Genomic DNA, 18,060 nt, shown 5'->3' on the forward strand with positions numbered 1-18,060 from the left:
ACGATTTAATTAAAATCAACATATAATGACTTTCTTGAAATCTAGATATAAATTTATACTATGTAAAATAATAATTATAAATAAATTTTCCTAACTAATGTAACGAAATAAAAGATATCATAGATTCAGTCATTACTTTTTAACCACTAAAATTTTATTATAGTTTTTAGAAAGAAAAAAACATAAATGCTTATATATTACACAAGGATTTAAACATGGTTTTCACCTATTAAAACAAAGTGAAAATATTTACATCCAAATTGATAAATTAAATGATAAAAATAAAAAAAGTAATGTTGGGTATTGGTGTGGGATCCTCGTTACGTCCCCGTATGTAGTAACATAATCATCATTATGGCTTTGAAAAGCATCAAAGGCAATGAATTATTATCATTTCCTTGGGGTATAACCGATAAAAAGAAGACACTGAAAAAACAGTAACTCACAGAGGTCCTCTTTTCTGCTTTAATGTATTCTAAAGGGCATTGAGTAGTTTGTTTTTTTTTTTTTTTGTTTTTTTTTTGTTTTCAAACTTTGGAATTTTCTTGGTGAGTGTTTTCAGGGGATTCTATTATTCATTTTGGGCTGGTGGGTTTTTGTTTCTTTTGGGAGGAGTTGACCTAAAAGGCTAACATCAAATTGGTGTCTGATTAGGGGATTCTCTGGTTTTAGGCAGGGATTTGAAGGTGTTTTTGAAGTGGGTTTGGTGGCTTTTTTTCTTCTTCTCAAATGGGGTACATGTAATGAATCTGGTGATGGATTTCAAGCAATTTCTTTTTTCTGTGATTTACATGTTAAAGAAGAAGCTACATTTGGGTTAATTTTCAAGGTCTGTCCTTGTGAGAAAGAGCTGGGTTGAGCACTTCAGCTTGGTGCGTGTTTTTTGTGCAATGGTTAAAGTAAAACTGGGGTTTTCGTTTTAGATTTAGAAAGAGCCTTTGTTTTTAGGCCACTTCTGGTATATTGCCATAAACTAAGGCGTTCCCTTGAGTTTCCCATTTTGATGCAGGGTTTTTTGTCTTTTGGATTCTGGAGTAGCCGTGTTTGGAATTCTGCTGCTGAAGCTGTTTCCATTTCCACTGCGAGAAAATGGCTTGCATGAAACTTGGATCCAAAACCGATGCGTTTCAAAGGCAAGGACAGGCTTGGTATGCACCTCATCTCTACAATTATATTACATCTCCATCTCTTTCTGCCTACATTTGTTCTGTCATTGACTATTGTAAGATGTTGCTTTGCTTTGCTTCATTTATTCTTGTGATATGTGTCAATTGTGTTTTTTTCTGTCATTTTAGCTTTTGGTTTTGGTTCAAGTTTTGGAGATGCTTTAATGTTTGAATTTGAATGTATATGGATCAAGAGACATACAAATATGGCATGTTTTGGTTGTGGATTTGAGCGACCAAACTAGTTTTGCTTGATAAGGAAAGCTCACCCATACTTATGTTGCTTTTGTTCCTCCGTTTTGTGTTTTATATTCCTAGTCTGAAACTCAAGTTTTCATACTACAATCAGTTAATTTCTTTGTAATTCATTCGGTTGCTGTAAAACTGTTAAAACGTTGTATACTCAGAATAAACTTTGTGAAACGAGTATTTGGTAAATAGACCTGCATTATGTCATTGTTCTTTTCTGTTTTTTGGTTGAAGTTGAAGTAACTGCAATTGATTAATGCTTCAATTTACAGAAGGTGAGTAGCTTATTTGTCATCTACATACATGTGACCCACGAACAATATCTTATCGACTCTTTTACATATATAACCTAGTTGACCAGTCTTGTCTTTTTTGTACACTCTTTGGTAGAAAGCTAGCTACGCTTTGAATCTTAAGCACTTTAACATATAGAAGCTATGATTGAGGTTGTGATGTGAAAGTACTAGTTAAACAATCAACAGAAAGGGAGATGCCCATGTGGTAGGAGATTCTGATACCTACATTAAACCTTTATCTTCTCCTTTTTGTTTATATTTCTTATGCTTACTTGTAGAATGTTACATTATGCATTTTGCGAACTATGAAAGAATAAGTGACTGCCGACTGGGGATGACTACTTGGTTAGGCTATTTTAATATCAGGTTTAGGTTAATAGTACTAAGGTAAGATAACATAATTCACTTTCTTTTTCCTTCATAAAAGCCCAGTTTAATATCATGTCTGTTTTCAATATCTTAATTCCTTTTTCCTTCATGAAAGCTCATTGAGAATTCGATATTCTTTCTTATCTTCGGGTTTGCATATGCAGTATCCTAATATTTGGATGAGAAAGATATGGCTTGAAAGTTGATTCAACAGTGCCCATTAAGATTGGTTATTAGTGTCTCGTGTATAATAGATGGAACCATTTTGTATTATTTTATGATTTTATTTAGGATGAATGACAACTTTTGTATAACAAAAATATTTTATATTATGGAACCGAGTTTCTTTAGTTTGATCCTAAGCATCCTCCATCTCTCCGAGCATGTATTATTATATTTCTCTCTGCATTGAGCTTAGCATGCATGTTCTATCATGTAGGTTCTGCACAACTGGACTTCCCAGTGATGTTGTTGTTGAAGTTGGAGAAATGTCCTTTCATCTTCACAAGGTATTTTTTCTTCATCTTATATAGAATTCATTCTGATTAGTCCCTTGTTGAAATTCACTGAATTTATATGTTTATACTGGTTTCTGCAAAGTGCAACTTTCCCATGTCCCATACATCTTTCTAAGACCTCTATTGGTTTTCATGAGATGAGCGGCAATGTCCCTTGCATGAAATTGTACCTATTGTGGCATGCTTGATAAAATGAAGTGTCTATTAGCAAATAACTGTACATCGTTAAGTTCTTACTCTTCTTAATCATCATTTGGTGCAGTTCCCTTTACTCTCTAGAAGTGGGGTTATGGAAAGACTAATCGCAGAAGCATCTGATGAAGAAGAAAAATGTTCCATATGCCTCCCTGACATTCCTGGAGGGGCCAAAACTTTTGAACTTGTCGCGAAGTTCTGCTATGGAGTGAAACTTGAACTCACTGCCTCAAATGTTGTGTACCTTCGATGTGCTGCTGAGCATCTAGAAATGACTGAGGAATATGGGGAAGGCAATCTTATTGTGCAGACTGAAACCTTTCTTAATCAAGTAGTCCTCAGGAATTGGAAAGACTCTCTAAGAGCACTTCAAACCTGCGATGATATTATCTCTTATGCTGATGAACTGAATATTACAAAAAGGTGCATCGAATCATTAGCCATGAAGGCGTCTACTGACCCCAACCTATTTGGATGGCCCATGATGGAACATGGTGGTCCTATGCAGAGTCCTGGTGGAAGTGTGTTGTGGAATGGGATAAGTACAGGGGCTAAACCAAAAAATACTAGTTCAGATTGGTGGTATGAGGATGCATCAAATTTAAGTTTACCTCTCTATAAGAGATTGATTTCAGTAATGGAGTCTCGTGGTATCAGACAGGAGATAATTGCTGGCTCGCTTACTTTTTATGCAAAAAGGTACCTACCTGGTTTGTACCGCCGTCAGGGTGCCAATGATTCTAACTCTAGTACCTGTCTTGCACCTGTGGCCTCGGGGGCTCCTCTATCTGAAGAAGATCAGAAAATTTTGCTAGAGGAGATTGATAGGTTGCTTCCTATTCAGAAAGGTCTTGTCCCAACCAAGTTTTTGTTTGGACTGCTTCGAACAGCAATGATTCTTCGAGCAAGCCCCTCTTGTATATCAAACTTTGAGAAAAGGATTGGGTTGCAGCTTGATAAAGCAACTCTGGAAGATCTACTGATGCCTAATTTCTCTTATTCCATGGAAACACTTTACAATGTCGACTGTGTGCAGCGAATTCTTGAGCATTTTCTTGCCATGGACCAGATCACAGGTGGAGCCTCTCCATGTTCGGCAGATGATGGTCAGATCATTGGGTCACCTTCATTAACGCCAATCACGATGGTAGCCAAGCTAATTGATGGGTACCTTGCGGAGGTTGCCCCTGATGTTAATTTGAAGCTCCCCAAGTTTCAGGCTCTTGCTGCTTCAGTTCCTGACTATGCCCGGCCATTGGATGATGGTCTATATCGTGCAATAGACATTTATCTCAAGGTACCATCCTTACTGCATGTAATTGCCACTTAATGTTTTCTTCAGTTTGATATGCTGCAAACATTACTCCAACTAGTTTACTAATCCAAGAACTCGGCAGTTATGCCCAAATGTGATGGTCATATGTTCTAACCTTGTCCAAGTTCACCTTAGAGTCTCTTCTAAGATGTTTTGAGAATGATTGGATAGCTTTAAATTGGGTTAGGATTTGGGATTCCCCCATTAATTCAAGAAGATATAAAGCTCTCAGTGCAAGTTGTTTTCGTTCTAAGTTGCTTCTTTCATCTGCTTGAAACAAAGTTAATGGGCCAAAAAGCCAAATCTTATATGCATTGATTATTAGAGAGCTTGAAATAATTTTGTTCTTAACTTTCGACTGTTGCATCTTAGAGAAGGTAATTTGAGAAGCAAAGAAAAGAAAAGATAATGATACAAGAAATCTTGGAACTCTTCAATCTTGATTGCTACAATTTTTGTTCAAACTTGTTAATTTTCCTATGCTTATCAAACTTGCAGTCACATCCATGGTTGTCAGAATCCGACAGAGAACAACTATGCCGGCTAATGGACTGCCAGAAGCTCTCCTTGGAAGCCTGTACCCATGCTGCACAAAATGAGAGACTGCCACTAAGAATAGTTGTCCAAGTCCTGTTCTTCGAGCAGCTTCAGCTTAGGACCTCAATTGCTGGATGCTTTTTGGTTTCTGATAATCTTGATGGATCACGACAGTTACGTAGTGGGATCGCAGGGTCTACCGAAGGAGGGTGGGCCTCAGCTGTGAGAGAAAATCAGGTTTTGAAGGTAGGCATGGATAATATGAGAATGCGGGTTTCCGAGCTTGAGAAAGAATGCTCAAACATGAGGCAAGAAATCGAGAAGCTAGGCCGGGTAAAGGGTTCTAGCACTTGGGGAAACGTATCGAAGAAATTTGGATTCAAGTTGAAGTCTCAAATGTGCAGTGCGCAGGAGGATTCTGTAAGCAACCAGAAGAATGGAAGTGGAAAGATCGAGAAACTGAAAGGTAAAGCACAAGAAAAACACAAGTCCTGATGAATAATACAAATCTTAGAACTGCTTTTTTTTTATCTTCTTGTTTTTTAAATAATCTTTCTTATCTTTGTCTCATTGTTGTTGTTTAGTTTGTACGTTTAACTTTATAATAAACTATAGCTTCCCACCTTCGATCCCACTGTACCCGTGTGCCATATCTCTTTATTCTCTTTATTAAAAAAAGAAATATTTGATCCCCAGATCCTGACTTATGTTTATGTAACGGATGTAGATGATGGAAGAAAATGTGATTTAATTAAACCTTTGCTTCATTCATGTACTGTCTCCCTCTATAACGCATCTATCATGTCAGATTAGTAAGCAATGTGCCATAATCCTCTACCAACAGTATGCAATCATATCATGATATAATTAAAATGAAAAATATAAGACAGCAAGGCTAACTTAGACATAGATGATAATTATCATGGAATAACAATCGTACATGTATAATAAATCATAATAAAAGGACTTGTCAAATACATACACCAGGGAATTGAAATGGAAGATGTCCAAACCCCACTTATTTGGAAAAATAAAAATACAAATGTCTTCAAAAAAAAAAAACTCTATAACTATTAAAACCTAGATTCCTTACCTGATGAATTCTCTTTTCAAAATTTCATAAAAGAAGAGAAGTCATCTAACATGTGTTTTTTAAGTGCTGCTGGAAGCTCCATCAATGGAGCTAGCATCTGTTCCCTATTGCTTAGGTGATGTAAGTTGCCTCAGGTTATACTTTGCCAACTCCTTGTACTTCTCAACAACCCCAATCAAGCAGATTGTCTGAATCAGAAAATAAAAGATAAAAAAAAATAGTGAAACGGAATACTGAATTAAATGATCTTACAAAGAGCAAATTTGCCCCCAAAGAAGTTCCACATTCTAGTCTATAAAAAAAAGATAATGCACTCACCTTCACTATTTCAACTACAATTGTCATATCAGGATTGCTAAGATCAACTTTGTGGGGCGCAGGTACAGACTTTGCAACTGAGTTTATAATTTTCATTCTGTCAATACCAGAATTTGCACGCGCCTCGTACAGTACAGCAAACTGCACAAAACAAAAGTTAACAATCCCAGCACATGTTAATACATTTCAATTTTATTAAACCAAAAGGATGCTATCATTTTTTCATGTAGGGTCCTTGACAAAACAAAACTAACCCCTATATGATATAAATGTTTTCCCATAGTACATTATTTGACCACCTAAAAACCAAATTAACAGATCCACTGCGAACAAATCATCAAAAGATTGGTTCAAGTTAGCTATCTTGCAAACCAAACTAAGGCATTTCAAATGTTTAGAAAGTTTCACATATATTGAAGTGGATAATAAGTCGAATGGCTTGTCATTAATAAATTGACTGCTCCTTTTATAGATAACTAATGGCCTAATCTTATACAGATCTTCCAACAAGCAAATAGTACAAGACATGGAGTCCAAGAACACTAATGGATCAAATACTGATTTATAGCCATGGTTTGAAGACCATTTTAATTTCCTGTCAAATCCACACAGGTGAAAACTCATTTGGAAGCTACTGCTTGCATTCAAAAGGTTTAACAGGTCCAAAGTGTTAATTCCCTCACAAAATAAAAAATATGTCCCATCTCTCATTTTGGAAAGCAGCCTCGTTGAGCTAAAACTAGAAGTTGAGGCTTTAAATCATGTAGCTTGTGTATGAATCATGCATTTGGATTGTGTCAAGTGTAAGTTTGATTCATGTATGTCTTAATGGGATCAAGCAAAGACAAACAATAGAGACGCTTAAAGAACATTTAAAGCATAATCTTTTGTACAAATACCCATGTTTTATAGAAAGCAAGTTCAAACTTGATGCACCTTGTCCCATTCTATGAATTCAACCAACTTAATTTGAATATGGGTTCTTGTATTTTTATGGGAAACTAACAAAGCAAGTAATTAAATATTTTACCACATGCAAATCAAATTCAAAAGAATGGGATTCATCTATTTCATACCTTCCTAGGATTCTGTGTCTCCACTGGAAAATACTGCTCAATGAGAGGCTTCATTGCTCTTGTAATTTCCTCTTCTGAAGAATAGCATGCTACTTCAACAGGTAAGACTCTTAAAATGAACCTAAATAACAGAAACAGTAAGAATTTAGCTTGCTACTACCAAGATGCCATTTCCTATGTGCATATGCTTTGTATATTTAACTTAACATGCAAGTGAATAATGAACCTTGACATGTGCTTCCTTGTGGATGCAGCTGAAGTCATCATATGCTGCACGATATCTTTGGGGCCAGGAACTCCATCTCTCTTCCGCATTTGCACAAAGACAACACCATTACAGCCTGAATCAAGGTTGAAGAACAGCCTCTGTTTGAACAGGATGCAAAGGGGGGAAAAGGGTTCAAGTAAAAGAAATAACAAAAAGAAAAAAAGAAAATGCAATAATGCCATGCATCACCTATTTGTTCACAAGAGATGACAAGAACTAATTGCATGAAAAAAGTTAGACAAATTCAGCACTAAAAATGGAAACTGAACATGGAAAAGTAAGTAATAATTCATTTCTAAACAAATAAAAGAACCAGATGAACCATGCACAAGGTTGATAGACAAAATGCAAGAAACTAGTAGGTCTTAGTTTTTATTAGCAAAATTGAATCTAAACCACAAAAGGAACAACCTCATTTGGATTACTTCCATCTTGCATCATAAGGGAATACATGAAAAATAAAACTTACAAGAAAAATACCGTATAAGCATTTTTTAGTTTACTTCTTTTTCTTTTCAACAAGTATATAATTGCCTTAGTTCTTCCAATTTCATGCAAAATGCCAAAAACATAACTTATAGTCAATAAGGCGTATGTCACCATCCAAATAAAATGCTTTTCTTTCTAAATGTATTTCTCCTCCTTCTGGCATCCATTAATGATTAGATTGCATAATCAATTACAAACTTTAGCAGTCGTAGCTTACTAACCTTACTCTTGTCTCCAAGCTCATTGAGCTCAGCTTCAATAAGCTTATCAATAGATTTCTCTTTTTCATTGGTTGCACTCTTTGATGTATCTGTTTCAAGGCATTGTTTCTTTGCTGGTGGCTCCTCCGAGATATCTGCTCGGTTTTCAATATTTGCCCCATCCTTCTGGTTATCACTGGTCTCTTCAGTTACCTTTCCATGGCACACATCATCTGAATTCGGATTATCCAAATCTTTATTTGTTAAACTCTCTTGACTAGCATCAATTTCTTTACTAGCATTTGATTTAATAGCTTCCTCTTGTCCTTCCTCCTCTCTTTCACCATCACCCTCGTCATCATCATCATCACCCTCATCATCACTATATGAGAAAGTAATCTTTTTATTTAGAGGCTTGTTTGGTAACACTGCAGGTTCCTCTCCGAAATCCTTTCCATTAACTAGCTCTTCAAAAAACTGCACGAAAGTAAAATAACCAGAAGTTTAATGGAAACACACAAAAGAATAGCATGGGGTGTATTAGCAATTGCCTTAACTCAAAAATAGGAACAAACACTGTTTACATGAGATAGCATTTTAAGGCACTGTACTCATGTTGACACAGCATTGCAGAGAAGTTGGTTTAAAATACAACTCCAATTCTGTATTTAGATTAAGAACTCAGCTACTTCATATGAGCCAATTCAAAGATGAAAGAGAAAAAACGTAAAAGATCAAAGATGACGCCAGGGTTTTGCTGGCCAAAGGGAGAATGTTATAAAACCAAGAATCTTTGGATCTAAGAAATCCTAACTAAAAATACAACTCCAATTCTGTATTTAGATTAAGAACTGAGCTACTTCATATGAGCCAATTCAAAGATAAAAGAGAAAAAACGTAAAAGATCAGAGATGACGCCAGGGTATTGCTGGCCAAAGGAAGAATGTTATAAAACCAAGAATCTTTGGATCTAAGAAATCCTAACCATGAATTAAGCATAAACTTACACTCAATATAATTAAGAAAGAGAAGGCAAGGAAGAATTGAATGACCATAGGATGAAGTGGAGAGATAGTGTGAGAAAAGAGGAATAAATGGGTTCCAAAGCAAGTAATAAATGGGTTATCCTATCCACTATCACCCTCTGCTATTTTGATGTCCTTATTTCGTGTATAATTTGATAGAATGGAACTCCCAGAGCATTATTTCAGGTGTAAACAAGCAAATCTCAAAGCCTGGTTATAGTTACAATAGCATACACCTAACATCTATAATGGTAAGAATAATTTAGTAAACCAATGAAGATCAGCTTTGATTCATAGTCTTAAATAACAATTCATGAACAAAAAGTCACAACTTTTATCACATATCAATTCTGTAATAAATATATATTAACAGAAGCTTATGTGATTCTAAGATTCAACTTCACATTAATAATTCAAAAAATCAAATCTTTAATGATTATTTTCTGACATAAAAAATTAAAAATGCCGATCAAATATACAGTTTGCATATAGAGAAAGAATAAACAAGACCACAACTTTGGAACATTAATTAGAAACCCAGAAAATAAACTCAGCAACCATTTAGTATATAGAAAAAGCTAAAACTTAACCAAGGAAATTGAATTACAAATGAATACCCAGATGGAAAACCATCAATTTAATAATCAGAAATTAAGTTTAATAAAAAAAGGGGGGTTCAATAATAAGCTTAAAAATTAGAAATATGAAAAGAAAAAGCATACAGAATCAATAACATCGAGAGCTTCATGAGCAGCTTGACGTTCTCTGCCACCATCACAAGTGATAAAGAAACCTTGAACTCCAGGCCTTAATGGGTATGCGCCTTTCTTTTTAACTGCTTTCTGTTCCCAAAAAATAAGAAAAAGAAAAAGAGTTACACGAAACACAAAGAAAAAATGAAAACATAAGGTGCAGAGTAAAAGAGAGACTGGGTGTGGTGGAAGCCAACATTGTGGGGAAGATACTGCTTCCTCTTCTTGCCTTTGTTGGTGACAGTGCTGGGCTTTGCTTTGTTTTCAGTAGCCATTGGAGAGTTCGGTTGTAGTCAAATTGCTTCTCTTCTACCTCTAAACACCAGTTCGACGGGCGCACGATTTCAGGTTTCTCTCTCTAAAGAAATTAGGGAAAGTTGGATTTTAAGATCGTGCACTTGAAAAAAATATAATTTTTTTATAAGATTATGTGAAATAATATTAAAGTGTAACAATTATTGTGAGAAAAATGTTTAGTTCAAAGATTAATATGAATTAAAAAAATTTAAAAATCATATTAGGAAAAATTATCATGTCCAGGAACTAGATGTTATTTTATTCTTTTTGTTATAGTTACCCTTATTTTAAGATTTTAATATGTAGGCTCAAAGTAGTTAATGTAACCATTTTGTTTTGATTTATAGTATTTTAGCATTTAGGTTATATTGGAGTTTAATTGGAATGCCTTTGTGCAGGAAAATAATTGTCCTAATAAGCTTAAGATGGTGGTTCACGTTGCAACTTCTCTAAGGTTAAGGGTCTGTTTGGCAATATTTTTGAAAAATACTTTTGAAAAGTGTTGTGAAAAAATACTTCTGAGAAGTACTTTTGTAAATTTAAGTGTTTGGTATTCTTTGTCAAAAATCTTTTGAGAAATAAAATGTTTATTTTAGACATAATATTATAAAGTAACAAATATGTATTTAAATAATATTCAAATTAGTTAATATTATGATATTTTAGCAATAATATAAAAATAATTTATTATAACTTATTCTTAATATTTTAATATATAATATTAATTTTAAATATTTTAAGTAATTAATATTAATTATTTATTAAATTTAACTAGAATATATAAACTATAATTAAATATTTAAATATAATAATTAAATATTTATAATTAGATATTGACACAATTATATTATTTTAAAAATAATTTTTTCATTTTAATTAATACTTTTAACATATTTGTATTATTTTATTTTAAAATATACTTTAAATATATAACTCATATTAAATATTAATATAACATAAAAAATATAAAATAAATTAAAATATTACATATATTTGGATTAAAGTTCAAACAAAAGAAAAAAAAAAGAAGAGGAAAATGGATTCTAACGTTAGAAAAAATGGGAAAAAAAAGAAAAAGAACAAATGAGGTTAAAAAAATAATATAGCCTTAAAAGCATTTTTGGGCCGAAAAAAACATTAAAATTTCTCCTTTTTCATCTAAGAAAAAGAACTTTTATTAAGCTGAAAAGCTTCTACTTTTTATCTCTGTTCTTTATTGCTTTTAGTGTAAAAGCACTTTTTTGGGAAAAAGTTCATCCCAAAAGCAATGAAGAACAAGGCCTAACTCGCAATGTGGCTGGAGAAGATGAACTAAGAAGTGGTAACTCATCGGCAGAAGTTGTAACGCGGTGATGGGTGTAGCCAAGGATGAGCAACTTAAGAGCCAACATTGCAATGTTGCACGTTTGAAGTTGTGATGTGTTGAAGTTAACTACTTAGATCCCTAATGGTTACTCGAGGTTAAAAGAAAAAATTACAAATCAAGTCGTGACTTCATGATAGTGAAGTTGCAACATTGCAAGCATCTAAACATTTTAATAAAGACACTTTAATTTTTACACACATTTAAACTCCAAGCTATAAATACCTACATTTTACATAATTAGGGAGATTAGACTTTTTAGAATAGTTTGTTTATGCTGAATTTAAATTTGGATTTGAATAAATTAGTTGGGATTCAATGTAATATATTATAAAATATGAATTTATCAAATCTACAAATATTTTAAGAATTTTGAATTCATTACTAAATAGCAATTAGGTATCTAACAAACTCATAGATTTGAGTTAAATTGATAAGCTTACATGGTTTTAGCTTGACAACCTAAAGCATGCATTTAGGTTAGAAAAATTGGAGATCGACCTTAGATGGGATTAACCCAATTTAATGTTATTGAGTCGATTGAGTTGAGAGATTTAGCATATGTCGAATTTATGGGTGGGAAATATGATTTAGTGACAAACCTTAAGATTTAAGGTGGGTTAAAGGTCAAGAGGACCTAGGGTAGTAATTATTCATCAAATCAATTTAGCACTCCGTTTCATAATTATTAAATTGATTAATTGAGCATTATCAAAGCTTGTTAGGGAAAGTTTAATTAGGGTTAAAGTTGCCTAAATGTCTAGTTTAGCCATTAATGAAAATGTTTTGCAATCCTGTCAATAATTCTAAACTCGATTAGATTGTTATTTACTTTGTTTGTGCTAGAGTATTCAAATTAGTAAAGATTTTACCATCATCCTCCCTTAACGTATAATCCTCATAATATTTTCAAAGAGTATTTTATTGTAACAAAAATTACATTATTACTTGACTTATTATACTTGGGAATATGTCCTAATTTTAAATTTTATTTATTTCTGATAAACAAAAAGGATGAATCATTTGCAATTCCAACTTCTTTTATAAATATAATATTATTTATTTTAATATATTTTATTAATCGATATGTATATAATTTATACAATATTTTAATAGAAATATAAGAACTTTTAACTATATTTAACTTTATATAATTTTAATTTATATTTTACTAGTTAATATAGGCATGATTTTAATATTTTTATTGTATATTTATTCATCATAATAATTTTTATGTTTTTTACTCTTATTATTATTATTATTATCACCATTAGGATTTGAATTAATATCATCGCTGCAATATTTAATCTTATTACTATAATAATTAATCACCGTTATTTTTATTTTCATTAAAATTAATTTCATTATCCATTCAATTAATAGAGGCTAACTATCTGAAGCATTCCAATTAAAATCTAAACTCAACTAATAAAACAAAGTATCTTCTTATAATTTTGATAAAGTGATGTTGAAAGTAAAAATCGCAAATTTGTAAAGACTAAAGATAAGTTTCTTCAAAAAAAAAAAAAAAATAAAGATAAGTAAGCACTCCACACCAAAGAAAAGGCAAACAAGGTTACTACGCTACTTTCAGATTTTAGAATATTTATTATTGAGTATAACAGTCAGAATTTTGGTAAAGTGGGCCAATAATAATTATTAAATGAATTATAGGATATTGTTTTCCTAATTCTTCACCGAAATTCTCAAGCATGCCGCATCCAATTCCATCGCTGATTTCATCAGCGTCAAGTTATGTTGTAAAGCTTTTGAACGGGCATCAAACTACGTTTCAATGGAGAAAGTTGGCTTAGTTCCGTGGCGTAAATGCGAGAAAGGCTTTCAAAAAAGATGTAAAGCTGCCAACAATGCTGAAGCTTTATACAGGAAAGGAATGATCAATTGTTTTAGTCGAAGGAAATCGGAGTCCGGCCTCCGTTATTTGAAGAAAGCAACCGAGAAAGGTCATGTGGAAGCCGTATATACTTACGGTATTATCTTGATTTGTTTGGGTGGTGAGCTAAGTAAACAAGGACTTCGAGTTCTATCATCCCTTCATCTTCCAAAACCTAACGAAGGTAGTTCAAGGATGATTGCGAGCTGTCGTTCAAAAACGGAAAAGTTTTTGAGGTGCATGTGGGTGCATGTTGCATTGACAGGACCCAAAGGGATTTGCTGCAATTGTGATTGTGACATTGAGGAAAAACCCAACCATTCAACTTCTACGGAATGCCAAACTTGGGACGCAAGCAACGACGTCGGCCATTGTTGTGATTATTGCTTTTGGGACCGTGAAGCAAATTTGTTTTGTAGTTTGCTTAGGAAATATTTAGTTAATTGAAGTCTAGTCCCCGGTTGGCCTAGTGCATGTAATCTAAGCTATTTCTCAATATATTCTTTTAGCACACCATGAAAATTCAACCAATCAAACTATAGATGATGACATATCATCATTTTTTTATTTTTTTCTTTCTATTGCATATTGTGGATTTGGAAGATGAAAATTCAAGTAGATATTCTTAAAAATAAGCTTAAAAATATGAAATATGAAAAGAAAAAGCATACAGAATCAATAACATCGAGAGCTTCATGAGCAGCTTAACGTTCTCTGCCACCATCACAAGTGATAAAGAAACCTTGAGCTCCAGGCCTTAACGGGTATGCGCCTTTCTTTTTAACTGCTTTCTGTTCCCAAAAAAGAAAAAAAAGAAGACTTACAAGAAATACAAAGAAAAAAATGAAAACATAAAGTGCAGAGTAAAAGAGAGAGACTGGGTGTGGTGGAAGCCAAAATTGTGGGGGAAGATACTGCTTCCTCTTCTTGCCTTTGTTGGTGACAGTGCTGGGCTGGGCTTTGTTTTCAGTTGCCATTGGAGAGTTCGGTTGTAGTCAAATTGCTTCTCTTCTACTTCTAAACACCAGTTCGACGGTCGCACGATTTTAAACAGGGTACGAGGGTTTTGATAAATTATTAAAATTTTGAAAATTTATTTCAACTTCTCTCTCTAAAGAAATTAGGGAAAGTTGGATTTGGAAGATATAAATTTTTATAGGATGATATGGCATTACATGAATTAAAATTAAGAATAATTGTTAATTTTCAAGATTAATGTGAGAAGTTTAAAGATTAATATGGATTAAAAAAATTCAAAAATTATGTTGAGAAAAATTACCAGGTTTAGGGACTAAATGTTGTTTTATCCTTTTTTGTTGTGGTCACCCTTATTTTGAGATTTTAATATTTAGACTCGAAAGTAGTTAATGTAACTATTTTATTTTAATTGATAGTATTTTAGCATTTAGGTTATATTGGAGTTTAATTGGAATACCTTTGTGAAAGAAAATAATTGTCCTAATAAGCTTAAGATAGTGTAGTTCACGTTGCAACTTCTCTAAAGCTAAGTTGCAAAGCAGCTGGAAAAGATGAACTAAGAAGTGGTAACTTAGCGGCAGAAGTTGTGACGTCGTGATGGGTGTAGCCAAGGATGAACAACTCAAGAGCCAACGTTGCAATGTTGCACGTTCGAAGTTGTAATGTGTTGAAGTTAATTGCTTGATCCCTAATAGTTACTTGAGGTTAAAAGAGAAAATTACAAGCTAAGTCGTGACTTCATGATGGTGAAGTTGCAATATTGAAAGCACTTGAGCATTTTAATAAAGAAATTTTAATCTTTCTACGTATTCAAGCTCTAAACTATAAATACCTACATTTTGCATTGTTAGAGGAGATTAGATTTTTTTTTGGCATAGTTTGCTTATGTTGGATTTAAATTTGGATTTGGATAAATTAATTGGGATTCAATGTAATATATTATAAAATATGAATTCAAATCTAAAAGCATTTTAAGAATTTTGAATTCATTACTAAATAGTAAATAGGCAACTAACAAATTTGTGGATTTGAGAAATCATCATAAATGTTACATTTGTAATTATTTTACTGCTTAAGTGTTATTTGATAAACTGAAAAATAAAGTGTTAAAAAATTAAGCATTGAAAAAATAAGTACTAAATTTAAGTTATAAAATCTATTTGGTATACTTTCTAAAATTAAGTATGAAACATAATTAGACCTTTTGATAAATATTACTTTTCTAAAATTTTAAATTAAAAATTATGTGAAAAGAAATAAAATTGAAAAATTAAAAAAAATCTACATTAAGTGATAATTAGCTCATTCTCCATTTATTACTTTTCACACTTTTCATTAAAAAGATTTTATCATTTGTTTTTTTTTATTATGAATTATCAAACATAATTAAAAATTAAATAATTGAAAACAATAATTTTCAGTTATTTAATTATTTACACTATAATTTTAAATTCAAATTTAAAATTTAAGTTTCGAATGCTACCTTAGAAAATTTGAGAGAATATTTGTCTTTAGTTTTATTTTGTAATTTTTTTCAGTTTGTAGTACTATTTAAGAGTTTTACTTTTAACTTTGTTCTTCATTTCTCAATATATTTTCAAGTGGATATATGGATGAAGTTGGCTTGCTGAGTTTTAAGCTCTAGTGAAGGAATTTTGCAAATTGGCTGGGCATGATTTCTTTACTTAAGCTTTTAATCCTTGTTTTTAATTATTAAATTGTGATGTATGTTGATGACATTGTTTTATCTTGCATAACAATGGCTGGGTAAATTGTTGAAGTGATTGATTATGTGAAATTGATTGTTCTACTTAATTGAAAAATGTATGGTTGTTTGTGTTAAAGCAAGCATTTAAGTTAGGAAAATTGGAGATCGAATGTTATTGAGTTGAGAGAGTTGTCATATGTCGAATTTATAAGTGAGATATACAGTTTAATGGCAAACCTGAGTTAAATGTCAAGAGAATCTAGTGTCAATAATTATCCATCAAATCAATTTAACACTCTGTTTCATAATCATTAGATGAATTATTAAAGCTTGTTGGAAAAGTTTATTTTGTTAACGTTAAAGTTGTCTAAATGTCTGGTTTAACATTAAAATGTTTTTCATAATTCTATTCTCTATCAGATTGTTGTTTACTTTGTTAGTACTAGAGTCTCTTAAGGTACAATCCTAGTAATATTTTCAAAGAGTATTTCATTGTAACAAAAATTATACTATTACTTGACTGTGTAAATTTATAAATATGTCCTAATTTTGAAGTTTTATATATATCTGACAAACAAAAAGATGAATTATTTACCCTTTCAACTTTTTATAGATATAATATTATTTATTTTTAATATATTTTATTAATCAATATGTATAATAATTTAATACAAATATAATTTTAAGAACTTTTTAACTATATTTAACTTTATATAATTTTTAGAATATTGATTATAGAGTATATACGGCAGTCAGAATTTTGGGAATCTCCGAAATAGTAAGTGGGCCAATAATAATTAATAAATGAATTATAGGATATTGTTTTCCTAATTCTTCACCGCCAATATTAACCAAGAAATTAAAATTTGTATTAAATCCTACCGATTCTAAGATTTTGTTTTCCTAATTCTACACGGTCTCTAATTCCCTTCTTATTTAGCTTTTCCTTTATTCCCTTATCAATTATATCCTTGTATTGCAGGCTTTGATTTGAGACCAGCTTCTTAATCATCTCAAAACCATGACGACAAACTTCACAAGCGACATTGTGACCTCTCTTCCAGAACACATGCTGTCCGAAATTCTCAAGCATGCGGCGTCCAATTCCATCGCTGATTTCATCAACCTCAAGTTATGTTGTAAAGCTTTTGAACGGGCATCAAACTACGAAAACGTTTCAATGGAGAAAGTTAGCTTAGTTCCGTGGCGTAAATGCGAGAAAGGCTTTCAAAAAAGATGTAAAGCTGCCAACAATGCTGAAGCTTTATACAGGAAAGGAATGATCAATTGTTTTAGTCGAAGGAAATCGGAGTCCGGCCTCCGTTATTTGGAGAAAGCAACCGAGAAAGGTCATGAGGAAGCCATATATACTTACGGTATTATCTTGATTTGTTTGGGTGGTGAGCTAAGGAAACAAGGACTTCGAGTTCTATCATCCCTTCATCTTCCAAAGCCTAACCAAGGCAATTCAAGGATGATTGCGAGCTGTCGTTCAAAAATGGAGAAGTTTTTGAGGTGCATGTGGGTGCATGTTGCATTGACAGGACCCAAAGGGATTTGCTGCAATTGTGATTGTGACATTGAGGAAAAACCCAACCATTCAATTCCTTCGGAATGCCAAGCTTGGGACGCAAGCAACGACGTCGGCCATTGTTGTGATTATTGCTTTTGGGACCGTGAAGCAAATTTGTTTTGTAGTTTGCTTAGGAAATATTTAGTTAATTAAAGTCTAGTCCTCGGTTGACCTAGTGCATGTAATCTAAGCTCTTTCTCAATATATTCTTTTAACACACCATGAAAATTCAACCAACAAACGATAGATGATGACATGTCAATCAATTTTTATCTTTTTTCTTTTTGCATATTGTGGATTTGGAAGATGAAAATTCAAGTCGATATGCCCTAATTCAGGATCCCTTGAAGTTGTTTCTGCAGTATTTCCAACTCTGATGCT

At 32.5% G+C, this 18,060-nt stretch overlaps 4 protein-coding genes across 5 annotated transcripts; 3 read left to right on the forward strand and 1 right to left on the reverse strand.

The window, feature by feature from the left end:
• Nucleotides 1–242: 242 nt before the first annotated feature.
• Nucleotides 243–5,401, forward strand: LOC108456756 (BTB/POZ domain-containing protein At1g30440). Of its 2 annotated transcripts, none has more exons than XM_017755406.2 (5): nucleotides 243–872; nucleotides 1,010–1,148; nucleotides 2,520–2,589; nucleotides 2,861–4,090; nucleotides 4,607–5,401. In XM_017755406.2, the coding sequence occupies exons 2-5, from the start codon at nucleotides 1,090–1,092 to the stop codon at nucleotides 5,138–5,140; spliced, it is 1,893 nt and encodes a 630-aa protein (XP_017610895.1). In that variant the 5' UTR covers nucleotides 243–872; nucleotides 1,010–1,089; the 3' UTR covers nucleotides 5,141–5,401. The 2 variants fall into 2 exon arrangements, with proteins under 2 accessions (XP_017610895.1, XP_052874810.1); XM_053018850.1 differs by having other exon boundaries at nucleotides 243–450.
• Nucleotides 5,402–5,562: 161 nt separating this feature from the next.
• Nucleotides 5,563–10,473, reverse strand: LOC108456757 (uncharacterized). Its single transcript, XM_017755407.2, has 7 exons — nucleotides 10,064–10,473; nucleotides 9,837–9,956; nucleotides 8,111–8,566; nucleotides 7,359–7,498; nucleotides 7,133–7,253; nucleotides 6,057–6,197; nucleotides 5,563–5,926 (listed from the first exon to the last, which is right to left on the reverse strand). Exons 1-7 carry the CDS (start codon nucleotides 10,139–10,141, stop codon nucleotides 5,843–5,845), a joined length of 1,140 nt encoding a protein of 379 aa, XP_017610896.1. The 5' UTR covers nucleotides 10,142–10,473; the 3' UTR covers nucleotides 5,563–5,842.
• Nucleotides 10,474–13,167: 2,694 nt separating this feature from the next.
• Nucleotides 13,168–13,987, forward strand: LOC108455545 (putative F-box protein At1g67623). Its single transcript, XM_017754092.2, has one exon. The coding sequence runs from the start codon at nucleotides 13,322–13,324 to the stop codon at nucleotides 13,865–13,867; it is 546 nt and encodes a 181-aa protein (XP_017609581.1). The 5' UTR covers nucleotides 13,168–13,321; the 3' UTR covers nucleotides 13,868–13,987.
• A 3,140-nt stretch (nucleotides 13,988–17,127) lies between these two features.
• On the forward strand, nucleotides 17,128–17,832 carry LOC108455546 (putative F-box protein At1g67623). Its single transcript, XM_017754093.1, has one exon. It carries the CDS (start codon nucleotides 17,128–17,130, stop codon nucleotides 17,830–17,832), a length of 705 nt encoding a protein of 234 aa, XP_017609582.1.
• The last annotated feature ends 228 nt before the right edge of the window (nucleotides 17,833–18,060 follow it).

This window comes from Gossypium arboreum, chromosome 9 (assembly GCF_025698485.1).
Source record: "Gossypium arboreum isolate Shixiya-1 chromosome 9, ASM2569848v2, whole genome shotgun sequence".
In the NCBI taxonomy this organism is placed as follows: Eukaryota; Viridiplantae; Streptophyta; class Magnoliopsida; order Malvales; family Malvaceae; genus Gossypium; species Gossypium arboreum.

Excerpts from the sequence above, each read along its gene's own strand:
- LOC108456756 (XM_017755406.2), top strand. The coding sequence starts at position 1,090 with ATGGCTTGCATGAAACTTGGATCCAAAACCGATGCGTTTCAAAGGCAA. Across the intron at positions 1,149-2,519 it reads CAAAGGCAAGGACAGGCTTG|GTTCTGCACAACTGGACTTC; the intron begins GTATGCACCTCA and ends TCTATCATGTAG. Across the intron at positions 2,590-2,860 it reads TGTCCTTTCATCTTCACAAG|TTCCCTTTACTCTCTAGAAG; the intron begins GTATTTTTTCTT and ends CATTTGGTGCAG.
- LOC108456757 (XM_017755407.2), bottom strand. The coding sequence starts at position 10,141 with ATGGCTACTGAAAACAAAGCAAAGCCCAGCACTGTCACCAACAAAGGC. Across the intron at positions 7,254-7,358 it reads ACAAGGAAGCACATGTCAAG|GTTCATTTTAAGAGTCTTAC; the intron begins GTTCATTATTCA and ends TCTGTTATTTAG. Across the intron at positions 5,927-6,056 it reads TTGTAGTTGAAATAGTGAAG|ACAATCTGCTTGATTGGGGT; the intron begins GTGAGTGCATTA and ends TTTCTGATTCAG.
- LOC108455545 (XM_017754092.2), top strand. The coding sequence starts at position 13,322 with ATGGAGAAAGTTGGCTTAGTTCCGTGGCGTAAATGCGAGAAAGGCTTT.
- LOC108455546 (XM_017754093.1), top strand. The coding sequence starts at position 17,128 with ATGACGACAAACTTCACAAGCGACATTGTGACCTCTCTTCCAGAACAC.